The sequence below is a fragment of the Pelecanus crispus genome, chromosome 4, assembly GCF_030463565.1.
Source record: "Pelecanus crispus isolate bPelCri1 chromosome 4, bPelCri1.pri, whole genome shotgun sequence".
Lineage (NCBI taxonomy): Eukaryota > Metazoa > Chordata > Aves > Pelecaniformes > Pelecanidae > Pelecanus > Pelecanus crispus.
This window is the reverse complement of record NC_134646.1, coordinates 73,479,236-73,492,975: the sequence shown is the minus strand read 5'-3', so window position 1 is coordinate 73,492,975 and position 13,740 is coordinate 73,479,236. Positions and strand designations below refer to the sequence as shown.

General features: G+C 38.2%; 1 protein-coding gene across 6 annotated transcripts in view; it reads left to right on the top strand.

Moving 5' to 3' along the window:
- JAKMIP1 (janus kinase and microtubule interacting protein 1) overlaps positions 1-13,740 on the top strand; it is a 149,975-nt gene that overhangs the window by 123,741 nt on the left and 12,494 nt on the right. For 2 of the 6 annotated variants that reach the window (XM_075709467.1, XM_075709464.1), the window contains 6 exons: positions 448-562; positions 1,316-1,440; positions 1,821-4,043; positions 5,384-5,485; positions 7,192-7,338; positions 10,963-11,139. In XM_075709467.1, the coding sequence (XP_075565582.1) occupies positions 448-562; positions 1,316-1,440; positions 1,821-4,043; positions 5,384-5,485; positions 7,192-7,338; positions 10,963-11,139 (2,889 nt within the window). The other 4 variants (XM_075709466.1, XM_075709465.1, XM_075709468.1 and 1 more) reach the window with 3 other exon arrangements.

Here is a 13,740-nt window from a genome sequence, read left to right as displayed (position 1 = left end):
GGAAAAGAAAATTTTATTTGGAATGATTATTCTACTTTGAGTTCTTCCAACCTAGGAACAGTTGTCTTTGTAGCTGGGCACTGAACTGTTAGTCTCATTCCCTACTTGACTGGACTTTCTTTTCTCTTTGTTCATGAGCATATCATTTAGTCTCTGTTCTGATAGTGTTCCATCTGTGATCTGACGTATTACATGCTTATTACTCAGATTTTTTTTCCTTAACTCTTTGTAAAGAATGAAGGAAACATTAGAGGCAAGTTTAAACCCACAACATTTACTAGAAAATGTTGGAATGAAAAAATTGTATGAAATAATAGCAATTATAATGATATAATGGGTCTTTTGAATGTAAAATAGCAAAGGAAATTTATGTGCTTGTTTTTCATATCACAAATACTGTATATTTATAATCTGTTTTTTTCTTTTCCTCCTCCTTTTCCCATTAAGAATGGAGATCTAATCCAGGATGACATTCAAAATCTGAAATGGGGAGCAGTCTTGGATTCACTCAGAAGCAGAGCTACTCAAACTCCAGTTGTGCAGCTACATGCTAAAGAATCTGGTATGAAAACAAACTGGAATTTTTGCTTTCATTTCTGTGCAATAAAAGTGAAGATGATTTCATTCATGTGGTGTGCATGACTTAAAAGGTAGAAGACTTTCTAAAAACCTCCTAATCTGGAAAGTGTATCTTGGGAAGGTGAAGCAATAACTATTTGCCAGTATGATACTAGCATTTAGATATGAGCTTTCTCAAGAAATCCTAGCACTTTCAGGAAACTACAGAGATGAGGAATTGGGGGATACTTCCCATGTCCTGGTTGATGTATAGTGTTTGGGAATGCTGTGCAGCAGCCAGATTTGCTTTTTAGACCAAACAACGTGAAAGCTCTGGTCTTGGCAAACTGTATCAGGTAAATTCTTCCAACATAAATTAATGGAAATTTTATAGCAAATTTCATGTATGCAAATGCAGACCTGCACTGAATAATTTTAACCCATAAGTTTTCATCTACCCATTGTAATGAGATATATTTTCCATTTTTAAAGGCTTTGAGAACTGGGGGTGACCCTGAATATGCCTTATTTTAGAGCTTAGTATTTATGTTTTCTTGTGAAGTTTGTTTTCTTGTTTAATGTCATGCTTATGTCTACATCATTGATGATGTATGCTTCTGGTAGAGAAGGAACTTTTGATCATACTCTCACTAAAATACATGTCTCTTCAAAACATCTGGTCAGATGTTTTTGGGTGTGTTTTTCATGTAACTATCTGGGAGTGGCATTACACTTCTTGAGTGCTTTACCATAACAGAAACAGCAGGACGTAGCTGTGATGGGCTAAAGCAGATGGAGGAGCTGCCAGAAGAACGTCTACCAGTTTTGGAACACAATTCCAGTGCCTTTACAGAAGTTGCTGGTCTAGCTGAGATTGAGCAGGTGAGAAGAAAAGTTACTGCTATTCTTGCTATCTTTGTGTTCAGTGAGTCTGTGAATTTTGAGATAAAATGAAGAGTTCGTGTATTTAAAGATGAGTATAAAAGTAGCTTTAAATCATAGCTACGAAAGATGTTATTCAGGATGAATACAGGTGTACACTAAGAAAATGATTGACTTATTTATACCTTATTTTTATCATTACTCTCATTGCAAATTTTAAATAATTTGAAAACATTTTAGATGGAAATGTTTTTTTCTCATCTGTCTGTAATCAAGTATTTTATGGATGAAGTGAAAAATGTATTATGATTACCAACAGAGAATGATATATCTTAGCTTATATTTTTCAGTTTAAAACATTTCTCTTTTGCTATTACCAGGTCACTCTTGGAAAAAAGACGGCAGGTACTCTAGCAGATAGTTTCACTTTGTTCAGATGTACCCCGAGTTATTGTGCAGCAAGACCGCTTTCCTCTTGCTTTGAGAAGTTAACTAAAAATGAAGCAAGTAAGGAAATCGAAGATGAAGAACACTTTTATATCTTGAAAGAACAAGCTATCAATATCCCAGCAAACACATTCCCCATTTCTGTGGTTGAAACTTTGATGAGGAAGAAGCCCCAGCTTACCTGGGTAGAACCTGAAAGCTACTACATATCAGCTGTCACCACTGTGAAGAAAGTGAGGAGTTTGGATTTCTGTGAGGTAAATACTACTCCTTGGTCTGATGGCCTCTGCCTTGTTGCAGAAGGAGAATTTTCTGACAAAGCTTCAGCACTTCTTCGTGGAAAGATGCCTTGCACTATGACTGAAATTTTCATACTGTCTCTAGAAAAATGCAATGTGGAAAATCATTGGGGAAACAAGCGAATTCTGCCAAAAAGCGTAAGTGAAAATAAGTATCTGAGTAAAGTTATTGATGATGGAAAGTATCATAAAAAGGTCTTTAGAGGTAGAGCTAAAGGAGAAGAAATACAGAATGAGAAAGCCCAACCACAACAGGTGACCTGTATTCCTGAGGAAAGTTCAAAAGTTTTATTTAAAACTGAATTGATCTGGCCTGGGAAACAAGGAATGGAAGCCAAAGACAGCCTTGGTAGCCCACAGGAAGTCCAAAATTTATCTGTTGATTTTAAAGACTTAAAGAAACATTTTGAAGGGAGTCCTGAACTAATGGAGAAACAAGGAAACCTCTCAGAAATCTGCATCTCTGATGTCAATAGGTTCTATAAAGGAGAAGACATGATCAAATTGGAGGAGAAAGGAAAGCAACCTCAGAAACCAACTCACCAAACAAACCCTTCCAGCAATATTGGCCTGAAAGAAAAGAAAGACCAGACCCTGAAACTATGTGAACCAAATGAGAATTTCTCATGTCAAAAACTAGCTGCTGAAAACATGCAATATGCATCCTCTCAGAAATTTTTTTGGTCAGAGGAAGAGAGGTTTCTGCTAAACACATTGTCTCCTATGCAGGAGAGGGCTGTGTGCTTAAGCAAACTGTTCCTGCCAGGGAGCAACTTTTATGAGTGTTTCTGCCATCTGTCACCACTGGAAGCTGATAATGAACATAATGTGAAAATATATGCACTGGGAAAAGTGGTGGCTGTGTGTTCTCAGAGGATATTTCTACTGATGCAAGAGAATGAAAATTACTCAAAAAAAGTCTGTATATTACAACAGGGGAATGAGAGATATGCTCAGATGATGTATGCACTGGAAGAGGAGATGGATGCATATTTTCAATACATTTTACCAGTAGATGAAGATAACACTGTTTCATTCCAAAACTTACTTAATGAGAAAGAAGTTGCTGGTGGATGTTATAATGACTTATCAGAAGAAAACACCATGATCCCAGGAACAATTTTTGTTGAAACCTTCTCTAAGAACCTCTTATGTGTTGAAGAGAAAAATAGGATTTCTGAAAAAGGCTCATTGACAATTACATCAAATAAACTTCCCAGGAGTGTTTTATCCCTGGATGGAAGAAAAATGAGATATTTCCAGCTGCTTTCTGACCTGAAAGAAGAAAGAAGCAGATGCTTCAAAGAAATAGCTAAATTGTTACAAGACAAGGAGAACTATGGAGCAAAATATAATGAATTAAAACAAGAGAGAGAGGAAAATTTGCAAAGAATATCTCTTTTAGAAAGTGAAAAAGAAACTTTATTGGGATGTTTGGCAGAGGTAAAGTGTGAACAAGATAAATACAGGACCTTGGTTTCAGAACTTCAAGAGTGCAACACCAGCTGTTATCAAACTATTTCTGAATTGCAGGAGGAGAAATGTGTACTGAAAAGAGAAATAGACAGAATCAAGAAAGAAACTTCAGAACAGCTTGATGAATTTCAGAAAGCAAATGCAAACTTTATTTTAGAAAACAGCAAATTGAAAGAATTAATGTCTTCTTTGGGTGTCACCTATGAAGAGCTGAGAAAAGATAAAAGTTTAGGAACAAAGGAAAAGATAGTAAAAGTAAAAGAAGAAAGTCAACAACGTGGTCTTAAGCCAAAGAAAGTTGAAACAGCATGTAGTGTAACTCAGACTGAAGAAGAAGGAGTTCTGGTTATAGACCCCTCAAACTGTTTCCCTGGAAAAGAGGTAAATAATAACAATGAGGAATGTTATCAAGCAGGATCTGCTAAAGAAAGGGGGAGATATAAATGTCATTTGGAGGACAAAGCTAAATTAACTTTGTAATATAGAAAATGTTGTAACCTCCCATGTGCTGGAGATCTGAGGTGCTAAAGTTAACTTTGAAATAGAAGGCAAAATACCAGAGAGTTTTCTTCTGAATGTTGTATTAGAGAATTTTAAAGTGGTACAGCAAGACACAAAGTTAAAAATATGTCATGGTTTAACCCCAGCCAGCAACTAAGCACCACACAGCAGCTCACTCACTGCCCCTACCCTGATGGGATGGGGGAGAGAATTGGAAGAGTAAGAGTGAGAAACACTCCTGGGTTGAGATAAGAACAGTTTAATAATTGAAATAAAATCAAGTAAAATAGTAATAGTAGTAGTAGTAATAATAATAACAATATAATAATAATAGTAATAATAATATACAAAGCAAGTGATGCGCGATGCAATTGCTCACCACCTGCTGACCAACGCCCAGCCAGTCCCTGGGCAGTGATCGCTGCCCCCCCCCGGCCAACCCCCCCCAGTTTCTATACTGAGCACGATGCCATATGGTATGGAATAGCCCTTTGGCCAGTTTGGGTCAGCTGTCCTGGCTGTGCCCCCTCCCAGCTTCTTGTGCACCTGGCAGAGCATGGGAAGCTGACAAGTCCTTGACTAGCATAAGCAGTACTTGGCAACAACTAAAACATCAGTGTGTTATCAACATTATTCTCATCCTAAATCCAAAACACAGCACTATGCCTGCTACTAGGAAGAAAATTAACTCTATCCCAGCTGAAATCAGGACAAAATAATACTTAAAAGAGTGCATTGTTCAGGCATTTTTAAAATTATTTATCGTCTTGCAAGAGTAAAAGCTTCTGGTAGAGCAAATTGATTTCCACAAACTTCTGTTGTAACAGTGAAGTATTCACGGTTGTGAAACAATCATGTCATTGAAATGTATGCACATGTTCACTTACTAACTTTTGTTCTGATAGAATCTACTTTTTTTACTGTTTTGATTTTTATGAATCATATGCCTAAATACAGGATCTTTACTTATGCTGGATTTCTCATCCATGTTTTTCCTCTCTAATCATGAATCTTACACCACAGTAAATTTCTATGGAGATTACTATGTTCTTGTAAAAGCAGAATTATTACTTCAGTTGAGAATAGTCAACAGGGAAAGATTTATCTCTAATATGTTGATTTTATGTGAATGTTTTTAGTAATACCTTATATTGTTCTGTAAAACCTGTGTTCCATTTTGTATGGGTGAGAGGGGTCACATCTTTCTGTTCTGTATCCAGGGCAGCGTGTTGGAAAGCTACAGTGTGATGAAAGAGCAAGTCAAAAGGGCAAAAGAGGAACTAAAAATACAGCAAAAGGAATTAGAAAAATCAAAAAAAGAGGTGACCTCCTACTCTGATGTAATTCTGAGGAGCAAATTTGTTTTCTTTCTTGTTTTCCTACATGGCTGTTCTTCTTTCTGCCAGGATTTAAGACTTTTACAAAACAGGGAAGTCTCTGATCTGCCGAACCAAAATGCACCTCTTTGATCTTTCAGTTAAGTGCTGAATTGCACAGTCATTTGTGGTTGGCCAGAACTTCAAGTGAAGCTGCGTTCCTCCAGCACACTTTGACAGAAGCTGGGTGCTTAATAAAGACACACAGAACAAACTATCTGCTGTGGCCATCTCTGGGCAGGCTGCTCTCTGCCCCTCATTAGGCATGAGGAGGAGTAGAAGGCAGTAGAAGCACCGAGGACTACGGCAAACCTGAATTCAAAGTAGTTTTTGAATGAGAAGCAAAATGGTGTAAAATGTGACACTGTCAAGGGGTCTCACTACATCCAGTGATGGTGCAGAGCATGCACACTGCCCCTTCTCTTGACATCTATGTAGTAAATACAAAGTCCAACACCACCTATGTGGAAACTTGTTTGGAGGGCTAGTTCTGTACCTGTGTAAAGTAAATCTGCAGTTTTAATACCAGCCAAGGAAGCTTTCAGTGTTGTGCCTTTCCGAATGCATTAGCTTTCACATTGCTATTTTTTACTGAACAATCTCCACTCTATGCTTATCTAAGCTGAATGTATTGCTTTTATGGCAAGTGTGTATTTATGGGGCCGTTTCATGCATTAACAGGCATTGCTCAGACGCCCTGTGGAAAAAACACTGGCAGTAACACATGTGTTAAGCATGTAAAAGAGCAGTAAGATTATACATGGTAGGTGTACAAAATGGTTGTCTTTATAAGGCTGCTTTATAAGGCTTCCCAGATTCCAGGTGAGGCAACTGGAATGAAGCAGTAGATTTGGATGAATGAAGGATGGTTAGGTAAGGACTTCTGACTTTGTAATTTGAACATGAAGAGATCATTTGATTTTTATTTATTTTTTAAAATCTGACTAACTTGGACCCTTCTAATCTTTTTGTGTGTTACAAGGAAGTTTTGTGTTACAACACCTTCCTCAGTTTACTTAAAAGAATGTGAAGCCTTTGCTTTCAGAAGGGAGAAGCAATGATCTCTCGCATGAGGGAAGGAGTTTGCTGTCAAGCAATCAGCTGATCTACTGAGTGGCTTTTTGTGGGTTTTTTTTCAAAACTACAGTTGATGTGTATAAGTGGAGAAAATGCATCCTCGAAGAAATACAAAGGTGAATATATGGAAGGGGTTTTTTCCTTCACATTTTTCATTTTTGATATTTCTCAGGAAGATTTTTTTCCCCTAGCTGATAAAATCTTACTTTCCATTCGCTCTGAGGGCCTTCAAAGAAAACTGTGAAATTGTGAGTGCATTCACCACTGCTTTGTTTAGCTTTCTTCAGAATACTCAAGGTACCTTCAAATTTAGAAATCAATTTAAAAATTAATCTATTTTTCTGCATAGGTCTAGTTAGATATGTTTCTGTAGGACTTATTTTAAAGTCTTACTCATTTCTTATAATAAGATTATAGTGTATTCTGTATTTCCACTTATTTTAATCAATTTACAATTTAAAACTTGTGATGTGGAGATCAGACTCAAGTCCATGGTTGTAAGCTGATATTGAGATATGCTACCACTGCTAGACTAATTATACTCAGTAATTTTGCATTTTTATTCTTCCCGTTAGGCTCAGAAATGGTACACAGAACTTGGCTTTGCTGAAGCAAGATATGAAGAAGTCAGAAATCATTTGACACAGGCGCTCTCAGAAATAGACCATCTTAAACAAGAAGTTGGGGACAAAATGCTTGGAAAGCAGCACTGCAAATTAATGGTATGTATGTAAATGGAATGAAGAAAAGGATATTCCTTTGGAGGGAGTGTTTTGGATGCAGAGACACCCATTATTGTTACTGGCAATAGATCTGAAGCATGTATAGAGCACCTAGAGCCACTGGAGCTATAAACTTGAAAGTGAGCAGATATTATGCAAGGAAGACCATCTGTCTACAGGATAGTCCAAAGTCTGGGCTCTGCATGGGCATTATAGACACCTCCATTTTTTAGGAGGACTCTTGTCCTGCTCTCTCTAGCCGGTCATTTTCTGAGGCATGGATTTTCAAGTGGCCTTAATGAAAGGTGTTTCCCTTCAGTCCCCTCTGCCTTTTCTGCTCTGCAGCTGGAGAAGTCTGCAGTGTTTCCAGTATTTGGCCTTTGTGCCTTCTAGCCCCAAGTACTAGATTTGGACAGACAAAATGAAGCTGTGATGCTGGACATTTTGTGGAGCAACTTCCCCTGCAAGTGAGCAGGTGGTGTGGATTAATGGAGGATCACATTCTGTAACTGATGAATGGAGCTCAGGTCTGTATCCCCAAAATCCAGGAAATCTTTCTACCACATGGAGGAAAGAAAGTCTCATTGGAATTTGTTTATATCACAGAAATTCTGATTTTGCTGTAAATGAAAGCTTTTTAAATTTTCAGGTGGCTCTGTGTCTTGATAAAGTTTTTATGTTTTCCACCAAAATGAGGTGGTTTATGGAAAGATTTTTAATTATTGAATAATCTCCTGGAAGCAGCTTTCAGCTAGCCTTGAAATTATTTCTGTCCTCCTTGACAGGAAAACTGTGAAGAAGAAATATGTAACTTGTATCAGCTGGAAAAGCAATTTTGTAGCAACCTACAATATTTGCAAGTTTACTTTGAACACATTAGATAGATATGGCTTTGGAAGAAAATAAAACCACATTCTGGAAAATGTAAAGAATCTGGGCTCAGTTCAGTTGCCTAAATGTCACTGTTTATCCCATTTAAATGCCTTAGGGCATCCTGGCTGAGGGTGTAGTTGGCCACCTGCGAAACCTATGCAATTACTTTCATATCATTTTTCTTCCTGAAGGCAGTTTTGTAGACTGGTGATCCTGTTCTTATTTTCAGTTAGTTGCCACCCTTGTCCAAAAGTGTTTTTCATCCCACAAAGTTATTAATAAACTCTGATACAGTAAATCACAAGAATTTTTGCTTTTTCCTGTTCTAAACTTCATTTTCTGGAAGACCTCTGTCTGTGATGCTTGAAAGAAGTGAAGATGTGAGCACTCTGGACCTAGAACCCGAGGCTGGGAGGTCTTTGAGATATGACGTGTTTTGAGAACATCTTTTAGGACTTTGTACATATGTTCTACAGCCCCTGGTGCCCAGGGATCCTCGTTCCCAGCTGAGACTCCAAAAGGCTGTCTTGATATTATACACTGCAAAGAGAGCTAAGATAATATACTCTGAGATCGCTGCTAGGACTCTTTGTTTCAGTGGTGTTGCTATCAGGGGAAACACGATTTAGCTTAAGAGTATTTGGGGAAATTTTCTAGGATGTTGAGGTGTCCTTCTGAACCGTAGTGCTGTAGTAGGAGTTAGGAGAAACATGTGGGTGAGCAGGAAGGGAGCAGGGTACTATTTACAGCTTTGAAAATGAATACAAGAGTTTTGGATGACATGCACACAGTAAATAAGGTGCCAGGCTTCCCTGGTGAACCACTGACTCCTGTGATGGCCTGTAGCCAAAAAGTCATATTCCCTCTCATTTTCTCATTGAGTTTTCAGGCAAGCACAGTGCACACAAGAAGAGGAAGATTTTATTTTTATTTTTAATGTTTAGGCACCAACTCCAAAGACTAGAGATCTTGACAGGTTTTATAAGAATGCACTGTGTTAAATACTATGCTTTGGTTATTTCCCAGTCCCAGCTGCTGGGTCCTTCACTCTTCTGGAGCTTGACTACACAACCCATGGTTACTGTTACCTGGGACATCTGACAGAGTGATCATAAATAAACCTTTTATGCCTCATGTGTGCTTTGAAACTGCAGAAGACTGCTAGCAGGCCAGCGCAATGCAAAAGCAAAGAGGGAACTTCTCTGTGTCTTTAACCTTCAAGCAATTTTTTTTTTATTTCCCTACCTCTTTTTCCATTAAGCATCGTCAGTCAGGGAGGGTTTCCATTTTTTATTTAACATACTTTTTGTGTGGGAAAGAAGAAGATGAGGAAAATACCACATCTCAGACTCATCCTCAGGCTTTTATCACTGCAACCCTGTTCTAATCAGTCTTGATGTGTCCAACAGTTGCTATTGTTCTCTTCTCTTAACGCAAGAGGGAGCCAAGAAGTTTGGTACAAAGCATGCACGACTTGCTTGAATGCTGTGCAGAGGACTTGCTTCATTAGGAAGAACAGTATGAAAAGGTCATATTTCTGTTTTTATCTGTGTTGCAACGATGTGTTGCAGCCAGAGTGACATGATCTATCACCTCAGTTTGCTGTTTTCTATGAAAAGGTGCCTTTAGTAGGCTGTAGTCACCAAGGGTGTCAAAATCGGAAAGGCTGTCAGAAAGCAAGGGAAAATTAAACTGTGTTGCTGTGCATCATGGCCAAATATCCACTCTTCCCTTGGCTGTATCAATGATAATAACCATTAAAATCAAACCATCTTCCTGCCTGTTTTGTCAGAATGTTATATGGTTTTACCACAGTATATTATAGGTCTGACTAGAATTTTTAACTTAATCACTAAAAAGTTTAATCTTTTAGACTTGCTTGTATAACATGTTATCAGAAGTCTCGAGCAGCTGTGTGTATCAACTCAATATTTTTTAATATAAGTTGCAACAGCATAAATGTTTTTCACAAGACTTTCTTCACCCTCAGATTTTCCTTATTCTTAGACTGTATGTTTAATCTGATAATATCAGTTCTAGGAGCTGACCCTATGATGCTGACCATCAACCTAAAGCTCTCACTAATCATTTCAATCTAAATGCATGAAATTGAAAACAAAATCAGAGAGTGGGGGAGAAGGAGTTAAATTCAGAAGCTCCTCCTTCCACTTGTTCTGTACCACTGTTACTGCATTTTAATGTAATAACTGTTTTCTTTTAAAATATTTTTTATATTTATACTTACAATCTGATTATTTTTATTAATAATCTTCCAAAACAAAAACATAACTGGGAGAGTGGAATTTGCTCTCTGAGATAAATGTATGTGGAAAAACAAAGGGCATATTGTATAGCAGTTTGAGCAGGAGACTGGGGACTTTTGAGTCTATTCTTACTCACTGTGTGACCATAGGTTGGTCACTTAATCTGTTTGTGCCCTGGTTTCCCCAGATATGAAATGATTATAATACAAAACTTACCTTGAAGGAGCATTATGAAATCCCAGCCCTACACCTGCTCTCACAGGGGATCAAGAACTCCTTGCTCATAAACAATTTTAAGATTAGTGCAAGATATTAGTGCTAATGTGTTTACGAAGGTTTGAACTCATATGTTTTATATCAGCTTTTTTTTTTTATGTACAAGGTACATACATACATTGATTGAGAAGTTTTATGCTCTAAACCATGATTGAGAATATTTTCATTATTTTGTACATCTAATTTGAAAATCTGTGTATTTGCTCCCTAGCCTGTGTACACTGTGAAAGATGGCCAGGAAACAGAGGAGAATAAAATAGCCAGTAAGAGATTACAGCAGCAAGTGCTGACCTTGAAAGCCCAGCTCAGGGACCAGGCAGCATTACAAAATCAGTTTCATGACTTGCAGAATGAAGTGGAACTCCTTCAGGCTCAGCTATGTGAAAAGGTATAATAAAGCGGTTTTCTTTGTGCTTATGTGGGTGGACAAATCTGAGTTCAGACTTCAAATTCTACCTCCTTCTTCTCCAAGGAGGGAACCAAGATAGTCTTCTTTCCTGGGTACAAGTCTGAGGATAATTAAATGGTTTGCAGGCATATAAAAGTACCCTGACTTCAGAGAAATAAGGAAAAGATGTAAACTACCTGGGTGGTCAATGTTATGGAAAGATGATAGACTATAATAAAAGTTGCCGCCAGTCTCTGCTGTAATCCCCATAGCCTAATGCAAGCCAAAGTGGTGCTGAAATTCTTTACAGAGCCACCTCCTTGGCTTAAACTGTCAGGATTTCTAACGTTCCTGACTCTCTTGTTGCCCTATATCAGATTAGGAAACACAGAGAGTTAGTGACAGAATTTTGATAGAGTTTTTTCTAACTTTTTTTGATTCGGCTGCTAGGGTTACACATTAAGAGTTTCATTAACACATTTTCAGTTAGGTGTGAGGTTTGTATTTTTATTAATTGACATAGTTATTCTGGTGAGAGCCCCCATGTATATGCAAGTATAATTACATGAGCAGTTTTTACACTTGTGCATTGTATTTCACCTAGCAAGCTACAGCAGGTACAGGCATTAGCATTTGCAAAGCTACTGCCTTATAGTGTGACAGCAAAACTACTACTGTCAGTGTGACTACAACTGCTGAACTCTTAGGTGGAAACAAATTCCTGCTAGGACATTTTTCCCTTAGATTTTGTTCCCTATTTCTCTGGAAACTGTTTTTTGAAAATGGAGGATACTTACAACATGAGCCAAATTGGAAGTGCCCATCATACCCTGAAACAACTAATAAATGGTATTTTCTCAATAGTATTCTTTATACTATGATACAATGTGTAGAACATGCTTCTCTGTTTTTCCTCTGAAACAGAAGAGATTATTTTCTTCTCCCTGATGGGTGCAAGTTTATCCATGGTAAATCCACCTGTTCTACAGTGTTGGGGTTTTTTTTGTTTTGATTGGTTGGTGGTGGTGGTTTTGTTTGTTTTTTTTCTTTTGTAGCCCTGTCATGTGCTGTGATTTGCTTTAAACCACTCCTGTATGAAGGGTTAGTGGCTTCTCGCAGGCATTGATTAGGATGCCTTTTAGCAGAATAGTGGTGGTAAAATGAAATTGTTTTGAAGTGTCTGGTGTCTGTAATGATGGATGGTGCATATCAGACAGTAGGTAGGTGAGTACAGAGTGAGACACGCTGTCCATATAAACGGACAACTTCTAATTGTTCTGTTGCATTGGCGAAGTGTTTTGCTCCATGCTTCATCAAGAATTGAACGCCCTCAGTGCAGGGACTATTGCCAGCTTGTTCTTTGTTCCCTCAGTGCTAAAGTAATGTAAAGGCATGTCTCTTCTGTCCTATCTACCATGTTCCTGCCCAAGCCCACAATTTATTTGCTGAGGACCATGCAACCTCTTTCAGCATAACTGAATTCTTATAAAAGAAGTCTTTTTTTTTTTTTTTGATGTACATAATACATTTACCATAGGCTTTATAGAAATACAAACTGTCAAGCAAAATGAATGCAAAGGAATCTGTACTTTATTGCCAAATAATACTGTATTGATTTGTAATAGAAATGGATGTCACCTGGCAGGATACTGTATTTTTTCTGCATAATCAGAAGGCAAGTTTCCCATGAATAATAAACATTTTAATCATAAGGTACAGACTAGGTCATCTGGATCACCTCCTAATAGAGGACATGCATTGATAGTGTCAGAGTAGAAAGTTGTTGATGTTCACTTTTCAGAGCCTGCCATGGAATACACATTCAGAAAATCCCTCCTTGTTTCTTGCATTCTACAACATAATATAGATAAGAAAAAGGACAACGTTTCCAGCTTGCGTGTCCGGAGAAGGGCAACGAAGCTGGTGAAGGGTCTGGAGCACAGGCCTTATGAGGAGCGGCTGAGGGAACTGGGGTTGTTTAGTCTGGAGAAGAGGAGGCTGAGGGGAGACCTTATCGCTCTCTACAACTACCTGAAAGGAGGTTGTAGTGAGGTGGGGGTTGGGCTCTTCTCCCAAGTAGCTAGTGATAGGATGAGAGGAAATGGGCTCAAGCTGCACCAGGGGAGGTTTAGATTGGATATTAGGAAAAATTTCTTTACGGAAAGGGTGGTCAAGCATTGGAACAGGCTGCCCAGAGAGGTGGTGGAGTCACCATCCCTGGAAGTGTTCAAAAAATGGGTAGATGTGGCACTCTGGGACATGGTTTAGTGGGCACGGTGGTGTTGGGTTGATGGTTAGACTGATGATCTTAGAGGTCCTTTCCAACCTTAATGATTCCTAGTTTTTACTTTCATTAAAAAATACTCCAGCCACCAAGCCAGGAAACATGAAATTGCTACTCTACCCTTAACTGGTTTAGTGGTAGACTTGGTAATGTTAGGTTAATGGCTGGACTGGATGATCTTAAAGGTCTTTTCCAACCTAAACGATTGTATGATTCTATGATTCCCCAAAAGAGTATTTTGGAAGATTCACAGAGCAAATGGGAATATGAGTGCATAATGAAGGATACCAGGTCTTTAATGTGATGCTGCTTTGACG